The sequence below is a fragment of the Corvus kubaryi genome, unplaced genomic scaffold (assembly GCF_017639235.1).
Source record: "Corvus kubaryi isolate FWS band 111438036 unplaced genomic scaffold, C.kubaryi_AGA036_p1.0 66, whole genome shotgun sequence".
In the NCBI taxonomy this organism is placed as follows: Eukaryota; Metazoa; Chordata; class Aves; order Passeriformes; family Corvidae; genus Corvus; species Corvus kubaryi.
Genome location: NW_024582054.1, coordinates 3,389,311 through 3,413,746, shown reverse-complemented (window position 1 = coordinate 3,413,746; position 24,436 = coordinate 3,389,311). Strand labels below are relative to the sequence as shown.

The 24,436-nt window shown below is 44.7% G+C and overlaps 1 protein-coding gene across 1 annotated transcript in view; it reads left to right on the top strand.

Annotated features, from left to right (window-relative positions):
* The window catches only part of GALNT16 (polypeptide N-acetylgalactosaminyltransferase 16), a 75,035-nt gene extending 52,255 nt beyond the window's left edge, over positions 1–22,780 (top strand). The window contains exons 7-16 of the mRNA XM_042047376.1: positions 301–388; positions 1,346–1,430; positions 2,459–2,562; positions 6,146–6,272; positions 7,216–7,308; positions 9,877–9,960; positions 10,977–11,118; positions 12,410–12,526; positions 19,011–19,150; positions 21,574–22,780. Of these exons, the coding sequence (XP_041903310.1) occupies positions 301–388; positions 1,346–1,430; positions 2,459–2,562; positions 6,146–6,272; positions 7,216–7,308; positions 9,877–9,960; positions 10,977–11,118; positions 12,410–12,526; positions 19,011–19,148 (978 nt within the window). The 3' untranslated portion in view covers positions 19,149–19,150; positions 21,574–22,780. The remainder of the gene's footprint in view (positions 1–300; positions 389–1,345; positions 1,431–2,458; positions 2,563–6,145; positions 6,273–7,215; positions 7,309–9,876; positions 9,961–10,976; positions 11,119–12,409; positions 12,527–19,010; positions 19,151–21,573) is intronic.
* The last annotated feature ends 1,656 nt before the right edge of the window (positions 22,781–24,436 follow it).

The window sequence follows — 24,436 nt, the reverse complement described above, 5'->3', positions numbered from 1 at the left end:
TCTTGGGACAGTGATTCATGCCCTGTGACTTGGGCAGGAAATAAAGAGCTGTTCCTTAGCAGCATTCCTAGGTGTTGGAGTCCAACTCCATTCCCCACATCCATGGAGTGCAGCTGGCTAGTACCCACCACCTCCATGTTTGGATGTAGTGGCCATAGATCCCTTGCACATACCAGAACCATATTGGAGAAACCAGACAAAGATTTACATGTACAACTTTGTGTTTCCTGATCTCTGGCAGCTTTGCCAGACATTCAAGAAAAGCCTGACTCCTATTTTTTCCCCCTTTCTCTCCCTCAGGATTATACCCGAGTGGTGAGTCCAATCATTGATGTTATCAGCCTGGATAATTTTGCTTACTTGGCAGCATCAGCAGATTTGAGGGGAGGTGGGTATAATGAATGGCTTATGTAAGTTAGACCTGAGGGATGGTGCATGAAAACTAAGTTGTATTCTCTCCAGCTTTCCGAGAAAAGAGTGTGATGATCTTTCCTGACAGATTATCTGTCCCTTTTTCTCTGAAACTTGCAAAGTCAGATCTTTTGAAGAGTTAGAACAAAACTCAACTACTATTTTCCTCTTGAACTTGAATCACTATCATAACATTAAGCAGTTTCAGGATTTAGTTGATTAACTATCTCACCATGTCCTCACTATGTGACATGTACACTGGAGTCTGACTGGCACTCCAGTTGCTGCTTTGATTGCCAGGCTATCTCGTGGCATCTTCTGAAAAGCATTTACACCTCTCTCCTCTCAGCTGAACCCCCTGCAGCTGTTCCTGTGTTCACCCCACTTCCTGGTGCCCTTCTACATCTTTTATGGCTGGGGCTCACTGCTGCACTGCTTGCCAGCCAAAGGCTACCTGTTCTTTGGCTACCCGTAACAATGGTATAAATTTAGTGACTGCACTATGCTCTGCTGTCCACCACAGACCATCTATAAGTCTTCAAAGACATGGTAGTTCCAATGATCTGCAGGCCTTTGTTCCCAGAATATATCACATCCCACAAAGTCCTTTATTAAAGCCTCAACTTTGGCAGACAGGGTTTGCCTTTGGTAAGACGAACTGGCCGGATTACTATTACATCTCAGACTGACAACACTCTCCTGAAGGTGTGGAGTGAAATTGAGGAGAGAACTGTAATGCTAAGAATGGTAGTGCCAAGACAGAAGCTGGTGAGGTCTGCATTAGGATAGACTATTGCCATTTTGGGTAGACTGTGAGGGAGGTTGGGGAAGGAACAGAGGGATAGCCTGTGATATAAAGGTGGAGACTATCACTGAAGCTAGTAGTACTGTTTTTACAATAAGAAAACCAATTTGGCATGTCTTTTCTTTTCAGGGTTTGACTGGAGCCTTCACTTTAAGTGGGAACAGATTCCTATAGAGCAGAAGATGTCCAGAACAGACCCAACTCAGTCTATAAGGTACACTCTGATGGACAGGGTACAGCCCTCCAAATGCCTTTACTAGGCCTTCACCAGTGTGGCAAGGAGGGTACAGGGACTGCCTTGCTGAGGACAAAATGCCACAGCATTCACTTGATTATGACGAACTCTTCATGTCATTTCCTGAGTAGATTGAAGCCTATACCCTAAGTGTGAGAGTACTGCTCTCTGAATATTGTGAGAATAGCGATTATGTACTATCATGCACACCACCTCTGCAAGCCACCTCTGCTTCTCTCTGTTTGCTGTTGTGTTCTTCCTAACTCAACACTCTGCATGCCTCAGAAATCGCTTTGGGGTTTTTTAATCACCTCCATCTTTCAGATGAAAACTTAAGGAATTAAGCAGATAAACAGTCATCCAGCATGTGTAAAGCAGATCAGAGAACTGAATCTTACCTAGTAACATGGGCATAGAATTACTCTCACCTATTTTGTCCACAGACAAAAGAAATTCTCTTGGCTGGTGCAGGTGTTGCCAGCCTCACTGCAGGGTACATGGCTCTGAGACATGTAGAATGTAACAAATCCTGCTAGGAAAAGTCACCATGCTTGTCTGTATAGGCAGACGGCTCCCTGTTTGTAATGTGAAAGTATCATTTAATTCCTCTGTGTAATTTGTGAGCCTCTGTTTTGCACTCCAGAAGCAACCAGCTTGCTGACAGCAGAGCATTACATGCAGCAGCCTGTCACACCATGTCTAATTGGTGAACACAGTCATCAAACAGTGTCCGTCATTCCTTCACACTGTGCATATTTGTGTCAATGCAAAAGACACAGCATTACTCTTGTAGTGCTTGTAAGACCCTCTAACAAAGGCATGAGGATGATCTAGTGAGGGGCATCTCAGAAACCTGCTGCAGGCTCACATTCCAGCGCTACTATTTTTCTCTTTTAAGTGAGGTATGATTTGTGAGGCCTGGACAAATTGCCTGCCCTTTAAAATTAGGTTTGTGGTGCTACATATATATGTGGTTATTTTGCCTGGATTTCTGTTTTCTCTTCCAGAACCCCTGTCATAGCAGGAGGCATCTTTGTGATTGACAAGTCCTGGTTTAATCACCTGGGAAAATATGATACTCAAATGGACATCTGGGGAGGAGAAAATTTTGGTAAGTTTAGGATGCTTCAAGGGAATGGCACACTAATGCAGAAGCACTTCCCAGTCTTCATCGCTTACCAGAACTCTTTTTGTGAGAAATCTGATGTTCATGTCAGTGTAAAGTTAGGGACATGTTCAGGTAATCCCCAAGGTGGTCAGAGCTGTATTGCTGTCAGCATGAAGTAAATGGAGACTTTGTGTGATCAGGGCTACACTCTCCTACAGGCATATGTGCTATATGCAGGAGCTTCCACAGTACAAGAAAGAAAGAGGAACCTCCTGATATTTAAATTGTTGCTTGTTTATGAAGAATATTCCTCCAGTTCTTCACATGACAGTCTGTGGTGCCCCAGCTCTGAAGTGGGCAGCCACTCCTACAGCCTCCTCTTGTACCTGTTTGTCTTGCAATTAAGTCTGAATTGCTTTCCCAGCTTGACAGGTAAGAGAGATACTGTCCTAATAAACCCAGCCTCTTCGTAAATGGAAGTTGGTTACAAATAGATTGAGAAAGCAAACATTTGGAAGCAGGCTAGGGCATCACAAACATCTGAGGAATTCAGAGGCCCAGTGTAGTCTGTCCACTCATGTGCTGTTATGGGGCATGGTGCTTAAACCCATCTCCTTGCACTTAATGGTGGCACAGATATTCCAGGCATCTCTCTCTGCCATGTGTGAAGGGATGCTGCAATGTCACCAGGTATTAATGACAAAAGCAAGAAGAGTGTTAAAGAGAGGTTCACAGAGACCTCAAGTATTCAGGACATTCATTTAGAAATGGTGCAGGTGGAGCTGAAGAGATAAAAGCCTTACTTTTTGTAGGCAACTTAAGTAGATTTCTCTGTAGCTAACACTGCCAGAAAAAAAAATTCTGTTTCTACAGCTTCCGTAAATGTCACAGATTTGTAAATAAAACCCTTTAAAGAAGAATTTGTATGCTGTTTCCTAGCACCTGGAGTATCTATTAGAAAGAATTAAATGATCAGGAAGAGGAAACTTGTTTCTCTGAACACAGCTGGGAGAGCTGCCTCTTTCTGAAACGCTCTCTGAAACCAGGAAATAATATTTTGGGCTGATAATAGACTCTCGAGGTACCACATTTTAAAAACAAAATATCTTATAACGAGTGTTCTCTGTTTTCCCAGGTCTTGCTTCAGCTTTATGGTATTTGTTATATTAAAAAGAGAAATTAAATGGTACTGGCATTGGAATGTCAGCAGTGTTAGTAGCATCAGCTAAGCACTGTGGCAGAAGTAACAGGAAGCCTTTGCTCAGGCACAAAGATCCCCTCCCCTATGTCCCTCAGACTCCTCTGCAGCACCAACTCAGCTCTTTGCTGTCACTAGCCCTGCTCCAGCTGCAAAGCCAGCTACTTGGCCATTCTGCCATCCTCTGAGCTGCAGCTGTGTAAAAGCTGTAAATCCCAAAGATGGAGAATATTTCTTTGGGCTTTTGTCTGTCTGCTTCTGCCCACCTGGGAGCCCAGTGTTGTGGTTTGGTCCATATGTCAGTAGCATGACACTAAGTAGAGAGAGCTCTTTACCATAAGTAGCAGTAAATTATTTGCATGCTCACAGCCAATCTTCCAGGTAGAGCTGATGAAAACCATGAATTGCTCCACAGAATTTGCTTCATTCTCCTTGAAATAGCTCGTGTAAAGCCTGGCAGTGGCTGGGCCAGGCCGTGTGCGACTGAGCCACAGGTACAGGGCTTGCCAGTTTTGCCTTGTTATGAAGTTTTTCTTCAAATTCAGTGTCTCCTGTCACTTGTCCCTCATCCACCATCAAGTCTGTTGCTGTTGAAAGCTGAAGGATAGAAACCAACCTGGATTTGACAACAAAAAGTATTCATTTTCCTTGAAGAATTCAGAGTGGTTAATTTACCCTCTTAAAAAAAAAGTTTACCATACTTAATTGAAACTGGGTTCTCTGATCAAGGAAAAATATTGATAATGTTCTGAAACATTATTTTTACTAAATATTACAATTTTGAGTGGAAAGGGACTGTTTGGATTAGGTCATCATTTGTAGATGAGATGAGAGAGTGGTTCTAAGATGGTGTGAGGAATCCTCTCTTGGGAAATGGACATCACTTTTAAGTTACGCATGCCAGACTGAGAGTTTTGTTTTTGTTGTAGGCCAAAGTGAGTCAGAAGCTCATTCCAGGAGAGCAAATATCAGCTGGACACATCAGCAGACAGAAACTTACATCTTGGGGTTTTTTTTATTTGTTTGTTTCTAAAACCCTTCCTCTCTTCAAATCTGGAGCTCCCTGTTAGAAAGAATCTGAAAATAATTAGCTCTGGATAAGAGTCATGAGAGAAAAGAGCTCGTGAGAAATAAGACAAAATATAGTGTAATCAAATGGGGTGTTTTTACTTAGAAGCTAGATTAAACACACCGTCTCCCTCCACCCTGCAACTCACTGTTTGAACTACTGCTCAGTATGCAGAGAGGAAAACTGTGGAGAAAGATGAAGGTTGGGAAGATGTTAGAGTGTATACATGGTTTCACACATCCATTAGATCTGGATACATAATTTCTTTTTAATTTATAAGCATCAGAGCCACATGAATCAGGCATTACCGGAGGGAGATCCCAACTGAGTAAAGTTTTTGAAGTAATCAGTCTGTACAATCTGAAGCCCTTTTGGTAAGGACTACCAAACCACCCAGATAATTTTCATTTTCCTTTTTCCTTCTCTTCTCATCACCACATGAATTGGAAGTGGGAAACCCCTCCGGTATGGCAGTGATTAAACTTGTGAGGACAGACCCATAAGCTTGAGCAAGGTCACATACCTTCTGTGATGCAAATAAGTGCCTGCACATCAAAGCTCCATGCTCTTCTAATCCTTTAACAAAATGTTGAATCTAGCTTCAGGATAGGGTGGATTTCTTCAAGTAGCAGGATTCTGTCTGTATTTTCATAGTCATGCTATATTAGACTGGTATCTGCTCTGAGCAGTACCCCCAGCAGAGGCAACTGTAACACAGTCATCCTCTTTTTTTCATTAGTAATAGAGCCAACCAAAATGAGGAGAAGGAGCTATTGTAGGGTGGATAACATAGAGGTATGAGGGAGAGGACCTAGATCTAGACATTGACTCCCTATGCCCTCATCTTGTTCTCTTCTTTCCCCTTGTCTTCTAAACTCCCTGTCTTCCTCACATAATTTGCTTTACACAGTAAATTCTTCCTTTTTAATTCCATCTACGTGCTGGGATGAGAGTAACAGAAGTCCAAAACACGGGGGGGGGGGTGTGTGTGTGTGTGTGTGTGTGTGGGAGTGGTCTCAGTCTGTTGCCAAATGCCATCCTGAGGACCTGACATCCTGACCAACCTTGAGGACCTGGTCAAATGCAAAGGTGTCTCACTGAAATGAGACCAAAGAGGAGCAGGACTGGAGAAGGCTTAGAAGTCCCTGAGCCACAATGGTTGCCTTCATTTTAACAAAGGGAGGACAGTGTCTCCGCTATCACCATGGCATTGCTTTCCCTGATTTTGCTGTTGCAGGCAATACGCCTAGAGCAGAGGGGCAAGGAAGTTGCTCTTCTTGGAGCTGTTGCAGCTGTATGACTCTTGGGATCTCTTCCAGAGCTCTCTTTCCGAGTGTGGATGTGTGGTGGCAGCTTGGAGATCGTTCCCTGCAGTCGAGTGGGACACGTGTTCAGGAAGCGCCATCCTTATGACTTTCCTGAGGGCAATGCGCTGACTTACATCAAGTAGGTGTTGGGTAGTTCCGGGCAGCAGCCGGGCCACCTTTGTGTTGGGCACGTCTAAATAAGTCTGAATTCTTTGTTGTGCTTTTACCTGGTGACAGAGAACAGCTTGTGGCTGAGCATCTGTTCTCAAGGGAAGGATGAGTTGCTGTTTTGTGTGAACAAAACCTGTTCCCTTCTCTGGTGTTTGTATTGGTGTTTCTTATTCCTCCTCAGTCTCTGGTGGCGGGGGTGGGGGAGGAGCAGTACGGCCAGGAGACACCCAGAGACACATTCACAGATGCTGCCCTGTGACATATGCCTGGGTATCAGCAGTCCTTGGACATCTCTGGTGTCTCTGAGCTGTACATGCTCTGAGATGAGCCCTGAGGACAACTTCTACTGCAGGACAGATGGGAAGAGAAAAGAGATGAGACAAAGTGCTTGACAATGAAAGTGATTAAGCACTGCTGCAGGGCCCCAGAGAGATGGTGGAATCTCCATCGTTGGAGATTTCAAAACTCAACCAGTCAAGACCCTGAACAACATGACCTAATCTGAAGCTAGTCTGTTTTGGGCAGGAGATTAGAGGTTAGAGAGAGGTGCTTTCCAAGCTGAATTATCCCATGACATTATTCTAATCTGGGAAAAGGCATACTGTAATGCATGTGATGGCGACAATCAAGCCCAGTGTCTCTGCAGAGGAAATATGTGTGAAAAAGTCATGGTAAACTGTGGCTGTTAAATTTGTAACTTCTGAACTGAAGTGTTCTTGCAAGGCTTTGTAGACTTAACACATTCAATCTCTATCCATCCATACTGCCCACTCTGTTTTGTGTTTGGGACTGTCCCCCACTCCCTCCTGGCAGACAGGCCTTGGGTCTGCCCACCCAGTGCCTGCTTGCTGGAAGGGCAGGTTCTGCAACAAAGCATCTCCTCAGCACAGCATCTGCTCATCCCCATGCAGGAACACCAAGCGCACAGCAGAGGTGTGGATGGATGAATACAAGCAGTACTACTATGAGGCCCGGCCATCTGCTATTGGCAAGTCATTTGGAAGGTAAGCTGTCCCAGACCTTGAGGAGGGCTCTGGTAAACCCCTTGCTAGCAAGAAATAGTTCTTAGGTCTTCTCTGGGGCTAAGCGTGAGAAATAGAGGTGCTCTGAATGGCTGGCTTTCCAGGGAGGTGGTAGCTGGAGTGTCTGACTAATGAGGTTTGCTTCTAATTCACTTTATTTTTTCCCCAGTAACACTGCATAAACCATTTGTTAGCAGGAGGCCAAAGGGATCTGTAATGAAATTAGAAGACAAGACATTTAAGTGGATAGACAGGAATATTTTTTCTATCACAGCATGCAGCTGTTCTGGAAATGTGAGCTGTGAAGTTACTAGAGCTTGATCTGAAGTCCCTGTGCAGATGCAGAATCCCAGGGCAAGCATGGATGGCAACCCAAGCTGGATGGCACATGGGGCACGTTGCACTTGGTGCACTCCCCTCTTTCCTGGTGGATGGAAGGTAGTTTGCCTGGTTTGTAGGGCAGGAGAAAGTATGGCCAATGGTGAGATTTAGAAACACAATCTGCAGAATTGTGCTTCTTACAGCACCTTTGCTAAAGCTGTCTTCAGTCCACATGGGGCTCATTGTTACCAGCTTAACCAGTTCCCTGTGACCCAGAAATCAGTGAAGGACACCAAACCTGGGATGAAAGGAGAGCTTGCTCTCTGTGCTCTCAAACCCCTATGACTCCCAAATAAATGTAAAAATCCCAGGAGTGCTGTATTTCTGTGGGTTTTGTCTGCCAGTGAACAAATGGCTATTGTTTTATCAGTGTAAGGTCTTGGCAGATGTGGTTGTATCTCAAATGTGTAGCTGTGTGCACAGGATAATGAAGCATCTCCTACTTATTTATGACAACCAGCTCACTTTTCTTGCTGTACACTGTGCTTTATTATCATGATGCATTACATATCTTCATAAAAATAGCTTTGCCTACCTAATTTATCAGTCCTTGAGCTGACTGCAGCAGCTGGGCTGAGACCAAATAGCAAGTAACCCTGCTGCCTGTGAAGGAAACCAGACTATTGCATATTGTATGTGGATATATTGCTCGTGTTTTAGTGGCAAAATCTGCAGTTCTTCTTCACACAGACTTCCTAGTGACTTTACTGGCAGTGTTGGCTGAATAAAAGCTGAAGCAGAGCATAAGGCTTTGATTTCAAGCAATTTCCTGTAGTAACAGCTCTGTGAACCTGCATTAAATCTAGATTATAGGGTGCAAATGCCTTTGCCACCATCACTGACAATTGGGCCTAAAATGGACACTTCTTCCCCACAACTTTGATGTGGATATAAAATCTAAGAACATTCCACTGAGCTATATGGCCTCATGTTATATGTACAGTGGCCTCTGTGAGCTGAGGATGGACATGTACATGGGTACAGTTGAAATTCCTTCCCAACACACAAATGTAGTGTTGCAGCTTAAAGACAAGAGTTCCTGGTTTCTCTGCTCAATAGGACTGCTGGAGGGAAATCCTCTTCTTCAGCCAGCTAAAGCCAAACAAATCAGCAATGGGAGGACTGACACATCAGACAGCTGCTGACGTGTTGAGTTAATCTCCCCTTATACTCCCACCCTTCCCCCAAACTCCTTAAGAACAAATAATTAAGTTCTCCGGGTCTGAGTTCTCCAACCTGAGCCTAGAGCTGCTGCCATTGATGCCTTGATGGCATCCTGAAACATCAGGTGGCTACCTGAAAACAGAGGCTAGACAAGATTAAGAGCATAAAAGCAGGTATTTATTGAAGGGCCCTCAAAGGTACACCTTGGGCAGTCAAGAGGCTACACCCAAGATGGACCCTGGGTCACGAGTTTTTCACACTTTTATAAGTTTGGTACATTTGCATATCAGGGTTAATTCTCCAATTACAATTTCAGGCAATGAAGTAATTACCCGAAGTTTGCCCCCCGTTCAGAGGCTTTAGTTCACATATTTCAGGGCCTGGGACAACAAGGTGTCCTGGGAGTGCAAACCTAGAGAGGGTTTGTTATGTCTAACCAGAATGAGGAAACAGTAGCTAACAGGCTCTGTGAAGTTTCAGAGTTACATACTAAACAGTACAGGATCTGAAAAATATTAAAGTTAAAACCTAAGGTATCACCATGAGCTAGAGACTTGCTTTAGCACACACAAATGAATCATCTGTATGTACCTGAGCACAAACACTTTCTAGGCCTTTTCAGCAGCTGATTGTTGTGCAGGTTTCATGGTATGCCTCTACAGGGGCACCCAGAGGCAGAAACGCTTTCCTGATCTTACAGCAGTTTTATTTCAATGTATTATTTAACAAGGTAGGGCCTGGGCCTTGCCATCGCTCTGAGCCAAAGGAAGTGCAAGAACAGCTCTCTGAAGGTGTTTTGTCTTCCATTTCTATTTCCTGCCATTTGCCTCTCTCTTCCTCTTCACCTCAGGTCACTGCTAGTGCTCTAAACCCAGCAACAATTACGCGGGAGAGTGCGTAATGGCAAAAAGTCACGTAATCTCCCTCAAACCTCCTGGCCAATCTTTGTTGTTCCCTTCCCTCTTGTTCACTGCCTTACTCTCAACAAACTGCCTGTGTTTCCAGTGTTGCGGACCGAATGGAGCTGCGACGCAAGCTGAACTGTAAATCCTTCCAGTGGTATCTGGAGAATGTCTACCCCGAGCTCAAGTGAGTCAGTTCTTTGCTTGTAGAAATCTCTGAAAGATTTGGGAGGTGAGTCACACCGAGAAGATGAGCCTTGACAGCAGTGGGCAAAAGAGAGACTTACACTTGGAAAAGGTTTTCTCTGTTCTTCTTTTTGGTGAGAAACCGCCTGTGTTTTCCTGGCTCGTATTACCACAGCTCTGCAAAAGGTCTGCCTTCTGTTCTGCCCCACACAGCTGTCCCTTGGAGATGTGCAACAGTGTTGTTTTCAGAGGTGTAGAGTGTAGACAAGTGCCAGAGCACTACGCCCCTCCCAGTTTTGACTTGGTCTCTGCCTGTTGGATGCTCTGCCTGTTGGATGCTCTGCCTGGAGGTAGTTGGGCCAAGTAGAACTGGACAACCTCAGTGCAGATGTTTGGGTGGTTCAGAGAAGGCTCCAATGAGTGCCAGCACCAGCTGTCCCTGTGGCTTGCCCTGCCCTGGGTCAGTACACAGTAGTGTTGTGTCCTTGCTCAGCTGGGAGGTAGAGCTGTGTTGTTGGCATGTGCAAACCAGCACACACAGACAACACATCTTTACTCCTCAGTCTGTGGCCAGCATGAGTGGAGGCTAAAACATCCAGCTGTAGTCTGGCCTTGACAGGTCCTTCCTGCAGTCTGACCAATGAGACAATGAGTATGTTAGCTGGGGAGAAGACTGAAAAAGCGGGAGGAAGAAGCAGAATAAATCAAGTGTGGATATGGCTTTTTACTGGAAACAGCCTCTTTCAGAATTTCAGAATCACTATATTAAACTGCTTGGGGTACCCCTAAAGACCCTGATATGCCTTCTGAAACAAAAGAGTACCAGTCTTCTCACCAAGTTCTCACTTCATTTTTGCCTCCTCCAGATATTTCCAGTGAATAGCATGATATTGTTCATTTTCTGTAAAATATAGGGGCCTGTATTTCAGTCAGGGGCAAATTACACCCTTATAAATGTGAAAGTACTGTGGACGTGTCTGTGTATGAAGTACAATGTAGCTGTCATTTTACTTCAAGGATTCCTGAAAAAGAGTTGATTCCAGGAATAATCAGACAAGGAGGAAACTGTCTGGAGTCTCAGGCACAGGATACCACAGGGAATATGTTGGCTGGCATGGGAAACTGTAAAGGGACGGTGAACAATCCACCGGTCACTCAGGTAAGGCAGGCTTTGCTTTTGTGCTTTGCTCCTGCTCCTACCCTTTTTATAACCTGAATGAAGAGGCCTCTTGGGCTTTGGTGGGTTTATATGGAGGTGAAGGAAGGGAGAGTTTCACCCTGTAATGATTTTAATGGTAAGCAGAAAAGGAAGCTGTGCCCATCTCTCAGAGCTCTGTTGGCTCAACAGACTCAGCAGTCAGGAATAGAACGTTAAGGTTTTCATCACTCAGAGACAAGAGGTAGTGCTTAAATGCTCAGGGAGTGACAGACTCACTGAGAATCATTTTGGGGCTGTGCTTGGGTAGCACCCTGGCATGTGGGTAAGAGATTTTTCCGGGATCAGAAACCTTCCTTGCTCTGCCAGCTCAGCTGTAGCTGCAGATGACTTGAATTGTGCTGTTTTGCAGATGTGTTTCAGTATAAAGCACAAATAGAGTTTGAAAAGCTGACCCCAGTGGCAGTAATACAGTGCAGGTCTCCTAACTGCAGTGGAGCTGTGATGGTTTATATACAAGCTGAAGATCTGCACTCAGACTCTCCTTTAGTGCTTTGGTGACTGAAAGCAGCAGGGAAGCAGCTTGACAAAGTTAAGGGTCACAGTAGGATATTTTATGCCAGAAAATACATATTCACATCTGTTAACTGTTGGGAACTAGTTTGCAGCCAGCATTCAGTGTGCCATTTAACCTGACTCATTGCTCTGTGTCATTACCACTTGAAATCCCTGAAGCTTACTTCATTTTGTATTTCTTCCTTGGGGAAAGTATAGTAATAATAGTTGATTGGATCAGATATCCATCTAGTCAGAGGAAGGAAAAAATGAATTGGCTTGTCCCCTTTGCGTGCTGGTGATATATGAATATGCTTGCACGTATTTTGCTTTGCTTGACAATCTATAGGTCCCAGATACCTGTTACAGAACATGTCTGCTATGTAAAAAATGCAGAAGCAGTTGTACATCATGTGTGTCAGGGCTCAGGATCCTCCTTGCTTTGTAGGCCTGAATTTGTAAAGCTGCAGAGCAGAAAGTTCCATGGGATCCAGGGTTAATCAGACACCTCAGATAGTGAGGGGAGCCAGCTGCAGGCTTTGAAATGGTCATGATGCACCCAGCCTGAGCACAAACTTCTGTTCAGGTGACAACTGCTGTGGTAGTCTTCCCAGGGAGCTTTTGGTAGGAAGAGAACAAAAGATAGAGGGTTTTTAAATATCTGATAGAAAAAGCTTTCTCTCCCTCATCTGATCACTGTTGGGATCCTAATGGAACCTTTCCTTTTCTTATTCCAAAGGAGTGGATATTCAGTGACCCTTTAATTAGACAGCAGGACAAGTGTCTTTCCATTACCTCCTTCTCTACTGGCTCTCAGATCACACTGGAAGCTTGCAATCAGAAAGAAGGCAGACAGGTAGGTAACTGGGCACCTGTTTCTAATGCCTTCTTTGCCACATATGAGTGTACCTACATTAGTGCAGCCAGCAGGGCAAACCAGTACTATCAAAGCACATAAAAGTCCTTTCCATCTTCTGCATCTCCCTCTCTGGTGTGTTTCATAAGCTTGGATGAATGAGAGAGCGTGTGACCAAGCAGGAAGCGCAGTGTGTGGGTGTCTGCTCTGCCTGGGCCCTTGGCAGCGGGGTTGGCTCCAGCTCAGTAGCACCCAGACCTTGCTTCTTGGATAAGTTTATGTGCAGCCAGATTGGTGCATGGATGGAGCACAGCACCAAAGAGAGGTAGGTAAGGCAACTGCTTTGAGATACCTGAGGGAAGGGTGGTGTGTGCTATCATTTGGTTTTTTATTTAGAAGTGAGAGAACTGTGTTCTTTGTGCTGTTCTTTGGACACGTGAGCAGACCTTTAAAACTGAGTGTGCACAACTCAGTTAAGAAATACTGACTGACATAAAGCACCATATGTGCCACCTGAACTGCTCCCTATAGGCAAAATACACAGCAGCAATGTTCCCAACAAAATGCAGGTCTTTGACTTATGCTGTTTCCAAGATGTGCATCCCTGATCTGTCAGGACAAATCAATCATTTTGCCTTACAGCACTAGGTAAGGGATGGCCTCTGCAATGGTTGGGGTGCCCTCAATAGAGATGTGATGTGCTTTTTTATCAGAACTGGGCAAAGCACAGAAAGGAACAACGCAACACTGGCAGACAGCAGATTGGACTTGTTTCATTCCTAGTTCCCATGCTTCCCTCTACACCAAGAGGAAACAAACTTTCTGTCATCTAAGGCTGTGCTGACTCTGTACTTTCTGACACATCTGTTTTGATAGCCCAAAGGTAGATGGCTCAGCCTTAACCAGTTCTCAGCAGCATCTTCTTTTGTCAGTACTTTTTAATGCTGTCTGAATCCTTGAAATTAGTTCTTCCTGAAAGAAAGCACTGAAATCCAGTCCTGGCCATTTATGGAAAACCTGTATAGACTTTCCTCTGGAGGATTGCTTAATGCAGAAATGCCTTGAAGAGTTGTCACCATGAATACGCTGGGAAAACTCTGAGTTTGGATTAGTCTGCAAGGGTATCCCAGGTGGGCTGTGCTTGCCTGCTCCTTTTTCTTGCTGGCAGTCACTCACCCCCTTGCTGTGTAATTAGGTCACTTAGCTTCTTCTTATGTGCCTTGCAGTATTTTCCTCGCTGGCAGCAGAGAGGACTCTAGCAGCTGCCAAAATCAGCTGTCTTTCCCTGTTTCCCTTGTCACAGAAGGACAAGGTCCCTCAAGGAGGGTGGAGTCCAAGCTATATCAGAAGCCAGAAGCCACAGTAATACAAGCAGGCTTATTCTGCTGCTGGAATAGGATTTATTGAGTCTTGATGTGTTAATTATATACAGGCTCATTATGAAGACATACACACACTTAAGGGTGTGAGCTGTTGTTTTCCATTACATTATGTGAGCAAACTGCACTTACATCAAGGACTTGACCTAGCAGATGATTTAACTAACTGACTCTAAGCAAGGATTTTGTTTAAGCATTTCAAATAATTAGAGGCTGATTTGAATTGCAGCTGCCATTCCAAACTGCCTTGCAGCTGAAGGGACAAGGTGGGGTGAAGTGGGAGAAATGCATTTGAATTTTTAATGTAATTTGGGTTGAAATGCTCTGAAATGTTGGGATCTTTTTTGTAGTCCCAAACTCCCATTTCAGATTTCTACTTGTAAAGCCAATTCTACTTGCAATGCTCAAGTTTGTTGTGTTTCTGGGGAATGTTGTTATGGTTCTTTCCTTCCATAAACACAACAGTAATTGTTGTTAATACTGACATTAGATTTTAATTAGCTAGAAGTCAGTCATCGTGTAAACTATTCCATTCTCTCTCCTCCTGATATTTGAGAGGTTGATTTCCAAGAAAGAGCAAAGCTGCAGGGAACAAATTCTCTCAGTTGCCCTACAACTTGCCTGTCTCCCCATGGACACTCACAGCCCGAAGTGCAAGTGCTGGGGGAGAGCAGTGCTTCCAAACTGTGCATGAGTATATCCACTTCTCAGATCAAGTGGGCTACTCAGAAAATCAGAGGAGCTCAATGGAGGGTGGAGGGAGGGGAGCTGAGCTACTTTGGAGAGCTGGAAGTGACAAGCCAGAGCCCTGAGTATGTGGTCTGAGTGTGGAGGAGGGGAGCCTGGCCAACATGCATTGCACACATCACACGTACAATATCCTAGGAGGAGATGGCAGCATAATAAAAGTCCAGCTTTGAACATCTTTCCTGTCACTGTCATCAGAAATCTGTGGTGAAAGATGTTTGGGTTTTTCTGGATCTAGATTTCATGTCTGTGTCTGAGTCATGAAAAGCAACATTTCTGACAAAAGACTCTACATGTGATAGCTTTGGTTTTTAGTGTCCCGGGGTTAGATCATTATGACAGCACCACACAGCTCCTAAAGTTGGTTTCTGCTTTCAAACATACTGAAGCTGTGCCCATGCTACACAGCTGTTCTGCATTAAGCATGTCCCAAGGACAGATAATTTTATTGTTAATTTTGAGTGCTAACAACAGCCCATCTAACATATAGATAATACTCTAGCAGAGGCTTTAGACTATTACGAGTTGTGTCTAGAGTATTACCTCAAAATAAGTCTAGAATTTTGCAGGCAGGATGATACAAAACAATAGTCACACTTTAGATGATTTTTAGTGCTGTCAGACTCCCTTGGGTTCAAAGAAACCAGAAATGAAACCTATTTGGCAACATGATCCTGTTGATCATTCAACAGCAACAGCTGGCACTGCTAGCAGAGGACCAGCCAAAAGCTATTCTGCATAATCAGAACTAGATTTCAAACCAGATGGATGTTATCCATAATGTTATTTGGAGAATAGCATTTTTAGTTGAATGCGCAATACATTATTGCCTTCAGCTTTGTTTTTGGCTCTGACTGACAGTAGGAGTGGTGTTTTAATTTGTATTATAGCGAGGACAAATAGAAGGCAAAGTGAGAGTCAGACACTAAAACAAGAGAATGAAAATGAGAAGCATTGGCACAGTATTTCCCAACAGAACAAGAAATGCTGAGAAATCCTATTAAACAGTTATATTTCATTAAAATGTTCTGAAGGAATGAGACCTCAGCGTGAAAATAAGGACACTGAGTTTTCTTGTGAGACAATGTTTGAAATTCTGTGTCCCTTTGTATGCCATTGGGAAATTTTTCCCACTTTACTTCTCAGTATATTACCTGAAGATGAATGCAATTTTATATAGAGTATCCAAAAAGAAAAGGAGTGAAAACCTGTCTATTTTGAAAGCACCTAACTCAGCATCTTCATGATAATAAGTTGGTAACACAATACTGGCAATATGCCATACCTTGAAAGTAGTTTTCAGGAGGCAAGAGTTTTTCTCTCAGTTGTGATTTAGTTTTAGAAATTTAAGTGCTCAAAGGAAGGCAGTACTTGGTGGATGCTGGTGTGAGCTTTTCCATCCTCTGTCTCTGCTCATATATTTAAAATTTAGTCTTCAAGACCAGCTTCAGGCTTCCCATGGCACTGCAAATACACTCAATTACAACTTACAGCCTCCTTGGCTACTCCAGTTATCAGCTCTCCGTACATTTCTGTTTGAAGTGTCTCTGTCCTCATGAACAAAATTTGCCTTTCTCAGCTATGCCTCCTGAGCTTGGCCGATTCCACTGTTCCACAGTTAGGGTTTTGAGAGAAGCCCTGGACTGCCTGGATTACTGGGGGTTAAAAGAAAACTTTTGATTACCCTGAAAAATTAGACTAGTGTAAACAATTTCAGCTCTTGTATATGTTGGATAGAAGAGTACTGGCTTTTTCTGAGTTTTCTCTTAGTAACTGCACATGGACTGCTTCTATCCAGCCACTTAAAAGTATTTTGAAATTATAGATAAAAAAGAGGGAGAGAGAGATTTCCAAAAAAGTGGGGGAAATTTTGGGTTGACACTGGGAAAGAGGATCAAGACACAACATTTCAAAGAAAATATGGATTCTTTTTTTTCCTTCCTCCATCTTCACTCCAAACCTACTCTGACCAGTAAACTGTATTATCTCCATCTGCACAAGAAAGGGAGACCAAAGAGGATTTTCAAGCCAACATTTTTCAGATTGTGCAATGCCTGTATCTTCCAAAAGCTTTCCTTCCAAGTACAGGCCAGTCATAATGTCTGGGTGTAGGAGAAGAGAGGACTCCCTGTAACGTGCACATGACATGCTGGGCTTTCCAGTGGTGTGACTCACTGAGAAGCTGATTGATTTTGTTAGCAGCAGTAAATGTCCTGCTGTGCCTGTTGCTGCAGACTCCCTACTGTCATCACAGTGGGTACCTGCTCAGCATGTACAGGTGCCACAGTAGCAGGTCTCTCATCTGAAGGAATAACATGAGCAAGCCTCCAGTGGTGCTAGTTTACTCATGAACAGTGAGGGGGAAGAAGAAAACCAATGTCTCTTGGTAATTGCCTTGTCCTCCATCTGAAATCTCATAACAGCATCTTCTTTTACAGCAGGGTCTTTTGGTGAGCTGTGGGGTGCGTGGGAGAGGCAGCCAGCAGGCCTCCTCTAGCACATGCACAGGGGAATGTGGAGACTGGGAATTCACAAATACAGAGAGGTAGCGGGAAAGTGGAGGGCAAGGAGGAAGGTGGGCTTTGGAGAAGGTCAAAAGGCTCCTCACTGGGGTGTCTATGACACTGGAGATGCTGGTGGGGAGGCTGTCATGCAGCAATGGCACCAGCTAGGCACAGAGCACAGCTTGCCAGGGGAGAAGGCCCCCTCCTTTACACTCCATCATTACAGCTGCTGCTTTATGGTACTAACTCTTCCTCAGCTCTTTGTAGGGAGGCTTCTGCCAGATGGGAGCCAGATGGTTCTGGGACCTGTGTAGGCAGTGGGTTGCAGCATCTGGGGAGGGCATTGTAGTGCAAAGTCTACATTGTATCTCCCTGTCCATCATCACTGCGTTCCTCTGCCCCCTTCTCTGTTAAAATCAGCTTCTTCCTGCTGCACAAACAGCTCTCCTTTAGCGGTATCCTGTCAAACAGGGCTAGCAGTACTGCAAATTGGTGCTGCCTCTGGTATTTAGACTTGAAGAAATATATGATACAGGAGCAACAGGTTACTCTGCGCTTTGCAACTGCCCTGCCCTCCAAGAAACATAACAGCTGCCAGCAATATGTGAACATAACTGAATATCTTAAACCACACAGCATGCGGCAGTCTTTTTGCTGTGCTACCCAAGAATTAAAATGTTTGTAGGTTTTGACATTGCCCAGATATTGCAGGAAATGTTTAAATTCCCTTTGCATATCTTTTCTGCAATACCCTTGAGGTCCATCAGTGTTGTCAAACACTTTCTTCATCAGTCTCATGGGTTAGCCAAAACATCCTCATAATATTTCTAAGCTGTTTACTGACTGAGCACCCAGACCACAATTCTAACTGGGTCATCTGTGCAGCTGAAAAGAATGAAGGGACAACCCCTGGAGCCTGGACCCCTCGATCTTCTCAACCTGTTGAGCTCAGCTGTGCCCCACTTAAGGTGAATGGCAGTACCTCATGTGAGAGATCCCAAATCCACAGACTCAGTTCTACTTTTTTCTCTTCATTATCAGCCACAGTGTTCCCAGGTTTTTTTCCAGCAGGGATGGAAAGTACAGCCCTTTCCCAGTAGAATTTTCAGTTCAAGGTTAGGACGTATTTTTGTTTCCTGGTAAGTAGCACAACCAAAGTGGACCTTCAGGAAAGGGTTGTATATGGGACTTTTTGAATGTGATGAAAGAAGAGATGAGGGGACAATGGAAGAGAGAGAGATCCAGTCAAACAGTAGGAAGTATGATTTGCTTTCTGTGGACAGGCTGCTTTCTGTGTTGGGAGACCTTTCAGTGCTTTGCTTTGCTTTCCATGGATTGGAAGGCAACCATAGGAGGGTTTCAAGTTTTGGCAGGTATCTGGATGCCCAGGACAGAGAATGGCAAGGAAACCATGACTATAATACGCTTTGAAAATGCCACTACTTGCTCATTTTTGTATTGATAGAATCACACAATCATAGAATATGCTGAGTTGGAAGAAACCCATCCAGATCATTGAGTCCAGTTCCTGGCCCTTCACACGACACCCAAGAGTCACATCATGGGCCTGAGAGCATTGTCCGAACGCTTCTTGAATTCAGACAAGGCTTGGTGCTGTGACCACTAGTGCCGTTTGCCTTCTAGATGCTTCTGAGTCTGCAGCCCTGTAACTCAGCTAAACCCTAACCCTACCTAACTGCAGGTATCGTTAGTACAGGCAACCAGTGATTTAGAGATGCTGCCCATACCCAGATTTTCATTCTCCCCAGTTGTTGGAATTTATTACCCTCAACTTGAAGTCACCGTTCTCTAGGGGAATGGAAGTAACATCATGTTTTTTCTGTCTTCTCACAGAAGTGGAAGATGAAAGGCAGTTTCATTCAACACTTTGTCAGCGGTCTCTGCCTGGAAAACCAGACTGGAAGAGTGGTGACCAACCCCTGTCAAGCAGGTGTACCTGGCCAACAGTGGGAGCTGCTACAAGCAACATGATGGTAGCACAGAGATCTCCTTGCTTCTTTATGCATGAGACTTTGGGAACAGAGGGGGATCAGGAAGGGAGGAATGGTTTTGTATGTCTGACCCTAAATGTTTTCACTGTGCCCATCAATAAGCCACCATTTCAGCTGAGCACTTGATGTTTTTGAGCTTTTCAGATAAGAAGCTGGGGAAGAGAGGGATCAGGACAGTTGTCGAAATCTTCCTATCTATTAAGTCCTGCTTTGTAGCTGATGCCTGTGCACAGCTGCACCTAGGGATGGAGAAGGACCTAGCCCAATACTTGGAGTGACCCGAAGTACCTTGCAGCTCTCCCCATCCTTTCCTTTCTCTTCATCCAGAGCTCATGACCTTCAGTCCAGCAGCTTTAGGCTATGCTTGTACAAACATTGGTAGCTCTTTGTCTTCCCTGGCTTTTTGCTCTAACATTGTGCATCATTTATGCATATGTCTCTCAGTGAGGACTGGCCAGAAGAGTCATCATGATCATTGGAGAAGCTGGGAAAGAGCTAGCAGATCCTGGGGGCAAGTTTGTCACCTCTTTTTGGTGGGCCCATTCCTTCCTCTGCCCAGAGTAGCTGCCCTACAGCCAAATGTGCTGAGATTGGGCAATGCTGACAAGAGAGATTGAAAAGGGACAATCTGTTTTACCAGCTTAACCAGGGATTGTTTCAGGGACTATTCCCTGTTGAATTCTTCCTTCCAGCTTTTTTATGTGTGGAAGGCCAGCCCTGCCTCCAAGAGTGACCCAAGCCTGCAAGTTCAGGGTCCCATGTTCTGGTGGAGGCAGTCAGAGACAGGTGCCAACACATTGGGATGTTAGGGAAGCTGGGACTGTTCTCTGGCTGCTCTTCCTGGTGCTACCAGCCACTGCCCACTGCAGCCCACACTGAAGGTTGTGCACAGAGCTGCGTGGGCAGCACACACAGACAGAGGTGCTGCACATGGCTCAGGCCTGTGGCAGGAGCCCACCCAGATCCCCACTGTGAGAGACACAGGGGGACAGCCCCTAGGTCATAGCAGACTTCTTGCTGCTGGCTGGGCAGGACCGCAGTCCTCGTGCTTGTCTCTCCAGCTCTGCATAGCCCCTGTGAATACAGCCTGGCATGACAAACCACCCACTCCCTCTGTCTAGTTGCTTTTTCACCTCTCTTTGAGAAAGACAAGTCAGAAAGGCTAGGGCTGCTCTACTTTTGACACCCCTCTCTCTTCCCGGTGAGCACCTTAGGGAGAGGTTAGCTGATGAAGCTGAAACTGCCCCTGCACAAATGCTGCCACAGTGCAGGCCTGCCCTGAGAGACCTCTCCTTTGTGTTCTGGAAAAACCAAAGACACTGGTGTCTCTAGCTAGCATCCCAGTCCTGCTCCCAGTTACCAGTCAGCTCTAGCTGTGTGAGTTTTCAAACCTGCCAAGGGACTCTTACCTATTCAAGTAAATAAAGTCCCCACAACCTTACCTTCTCCTAACTAGATCTGTTAAATTTTCCTTGAGACAGATTTTGTAAAACAACTCTCTTTTCCAAGAAACTGACAGGGGAACCAGGTGGTGGGACCACCCTCATTAGGCAAACGCTTGCCTGGATCCTTTCTGATCTGGTGTAGAAGAAACAGGTTGTTCGTTTGGATTCTGAACAGCTGTTTGCTTCTGATCATGTTTGTATCTCTTTTGAATTCTTTCTCTTAGCTTGGTATTAGCCCAAACAGTTGACAAAAGAACAGATAATATTCTTCATACATTGCATGTGCTTAGTGTGAAAACTGAACAATGGTTTTTGTTCTTGGTTTAAAAAAATTAAATCCACCATGTGGCAGGGGCTCTTTTCCTGTCTCCTGCTTCACTTTGACATCAGATCCCCACCTCAGCACTGATTAGCCAGAAGAATGACCTGCCTGCACTCTGAAAACTCACAGGGGAGTTCTTTTGATTCTTACAGAATGGTGCAGCTGTTCTTCTGTGTGGAAATGAGGGCACTGACTCTGCAGTGATTTCTCTTTCCCCGTATAGACATGCTTTGGGCTGGAACCACTGAGGTCAGGAGAGGGCAGAGAAGGAAGGAAAATAGCCTAGGAATGGAAAGAGAGTGGGCCAGACAGACCCATTGAGGGGAGAAATGCCATCCTATTAGCTACTGCATTTTTAAACAAGAATATACAGGAGATGGTCCTTCCAGAGTAGCATCATTATGCAGTAGGAGACAGGAACAGTCAAGTTCTTACCTACCTGGCTTGAAAAATGTTGATGCAAAGACAGATGAAGGGCCACTGAGCAGGTACTGTTCGTAAGCTCTGTATACAATGAAGTGTGAGAGGATTACATATTTTCATCAAAACGCAGTCTAAGTGGACCATCTGACCTCCACCCATTTCACTCTCCAGCAATTTATGGGCTGCAGCTAACAGCATGTTCACTCCCCTACCAGGTACTGCCTCCTTCCTCCCTGCTCCCACTCTGTGTGTGCAGCTTTCTTGCAGTTCCTTCTTCATAACCACTCTGGGACCAGGACCCAGCTCCTCTACAAACAATGCTCCTGACTGCTGCAGACCACAGAAGCCCTGCTTGTATACAGTCTCCAAGCTCTGGGCCAGCCCTGGTTCAAAGGGCTCTTGTCAGCACAACGACTGCTGCCCTCGACTGTGTGCTTGGCTCCAGTGCTGGAGGTTGCTGACTGCTCCTGGAGCAGACATACCTGGACTAGCTGTGTTGATTTGTGCCTCTCTTCCTACTGCTCTCCTGGCAGAGTGTGAACTGGCACCCTTCTTGGGCTGTAAGCTGAGGCAGCTGAAGATTGGACACTCTCCTTCTTCAGGTGCCCTGGCCTGGGGGAAGAAATGGGCAAAGGTGGACATATGCTAGATGTCAATAACTCAAATTGCTTGTGGAGTTTGGAGTTTAATTTTTTAATTCTGCCTGGTTTTGGACATGTTCTCCTGAGGTCACCTCCAACTGCTCACTTTTCTGTCAGCTAAAGCATTGCTTTAGCTCAACAGAGATCTCCCCACACACCATCTTTTGGAAGCCATTGGTTTCCAATGTATTTTAACAGTTGCTGAAAAGGAGGTACATTACAAAAGGCTGCTGTCAAGTGTGGGCAAACTGAATTTCTCACAATAAACGAAGTCTTGTTCAAATTCATTATTAGCATAGTCTCCATTTCCCTTGCATTGAAGGGAAGGAAGAACAATATTATCTCTGCTTTCTTCCCCAAGGTCCATGCAGTGCCATGTTTTGTAACAGGTGTCTCCTAGGATTTTTCAAGCAAACTGACTATTTTTAACAGTCAGAACAAGCAGCTGCTCACCCTTGTTTTCCTGTTTACTTGATAGTCTAGCCCCCTAGACTGTCAAGATGGAGCATTTGCATTGGTAATACCTTTAAAGAAAGCTGTTATTGTTTCAGAGCATCCAATGTAATTTCCTGTGCTGTGAACCAATGGGGGTTTATTTAAGAGGAGCTGAATCTACTGTTGTACAGAAATAGATTTCAAAAGGTTTATTTTTCCCACTCACTTGTAAGTTGCACTTTGCCAGATGTAATTTATGTGGAACCCAGTTTAGTTTTCCTTTTTCTTCAAAAAAGCATGTGCCAGAATCTGTTTAATGCCTGGAATAAAATCCATTTTGAAGTAAGTGTTTCAGCCTGTTCTTATTCCCCTTTGCTTCCTCTGCTGAAAAAGAGCATCCTTTCTTGCCAGTCCCCTCCTCTGTCTCTCACTGGGTTTGTTCCCTACATATACATACCCCAGTTCTTTGCATGGGTTCATGGGCTGCCTCAGGAGGGATACTGCTGGAGCTGGCAGACATGCTTCTAGGAAACAATGGTGTACTAGTTGAAAAGGACTGAAAAAGTCCTTCTCAGCTGGATAGGGAGACAAGTATAATTCCTGGCAATTAATGGGCTGACTTAAGTGCTGAAAGAAATAGCTGGGGTTGTGGGGAATTAATTCTTCCTGTTACTCCTCCCTTGATATTTTCCTTAAGCTAGCAGCCTGCCTATTTTTTACATAAGCCTCCCAAAGACTTTTCTTCTGCTTCTGGCTTGAGGGCAAAGAAGCATCACAACCCACAGATGTCTCCTAGCATGTGCATCTCTGAGCTTCAAATATTGTAACTCCCCAAGGAGGCTGGTAAGATTTTCTAACCTCATATTATTTAAAACAATAAGGGAAAAAGAGAGAAAGAAGGGGGGGGGGGAAGAAAAAAGAAAGCCCAGCCAGCAGTGTCGATGTGGAGACTTTGCGTTTAAAATCAAGGATTAACAGCCTGCCAGCTCACCTCACAGAGGCTTTTTCAAACGAGGGTCAGCTGGGTCTGCCTCTACAGAAAGCAGCTGTGCCAGAGCTTCTGTCTAGGGAAGGAGGGTGAAGGTGTGCTGGAAGTCAGCTGGTGTGGGGGGAAACCAATGCTTATCCATGCTGCCTGATGTTTGAGTGGTGCGGGAACTCAATAAAAAGGAGAAGAATTGGGGCTTTCTCTCTTAGTGCTGCTCTTGTAGCAAGATACAGTTGGGCTGTGTCCTTGGAGCCCTGCCATGCACACCCTGAGTGATGACCACCAAAGTGCCCTAAAAACCAGGAGGTTCTCAAGCTCTAATGGCTGGGAAGATTTTATTAGTCCTGCCTAGGAAAATGATAGGGTTCTAATCTTCTGAAGAGCCAGACTGGGGGGGTTGGGAGGGAAGGAGAAATGGGTGAGGGATGGGTTATCCTCTGAGGAGGATAGGATCAGACATGCAGCAGTCTGACACATACATAAGGTAGAGAAGAGTTTGGAGTAGAAACAGGTGCCTCAAAAGGGACTAGAACCTACTGTGGGAAAAATTATAGGGGAGTAATTTCTCTGCTGGAGGCTGAAAACATAGAAACACCATGTCCACAGCAGTCATACAGCTGGGTCAAATTCAGTAGATGCTTTATCTAAAAAGGAAAATCAAGTGTTATTTGGATTTGTTGTTTGCTTGTTTGTTGGGTTTTTTTAAATACTCAAATACTTTATTTGAGAACTCACAAAACAGATTATTTTCTTAGAAATAGAGGTATTCTCCAGGCTACATTCAGTAACAAATCTAGGTGCTAAGGGACCATCTTTTTCTTCAGTTTGTTAAAAGGGATTTGCTTGATACAGAGACCTTATGGGGATGTCTCTTAATTCTCAAGATCCTCTGCTGTTGTGCTGCAGGGCGTGTGGAAGGGGATATCTCTCGCCCTCTAATTGGACTTCTTCAGCACTTTAGAAGTACATTCTAAGTTCAGAAGCATCTGGAAACCTGACTGCTGCTCTTCCTTT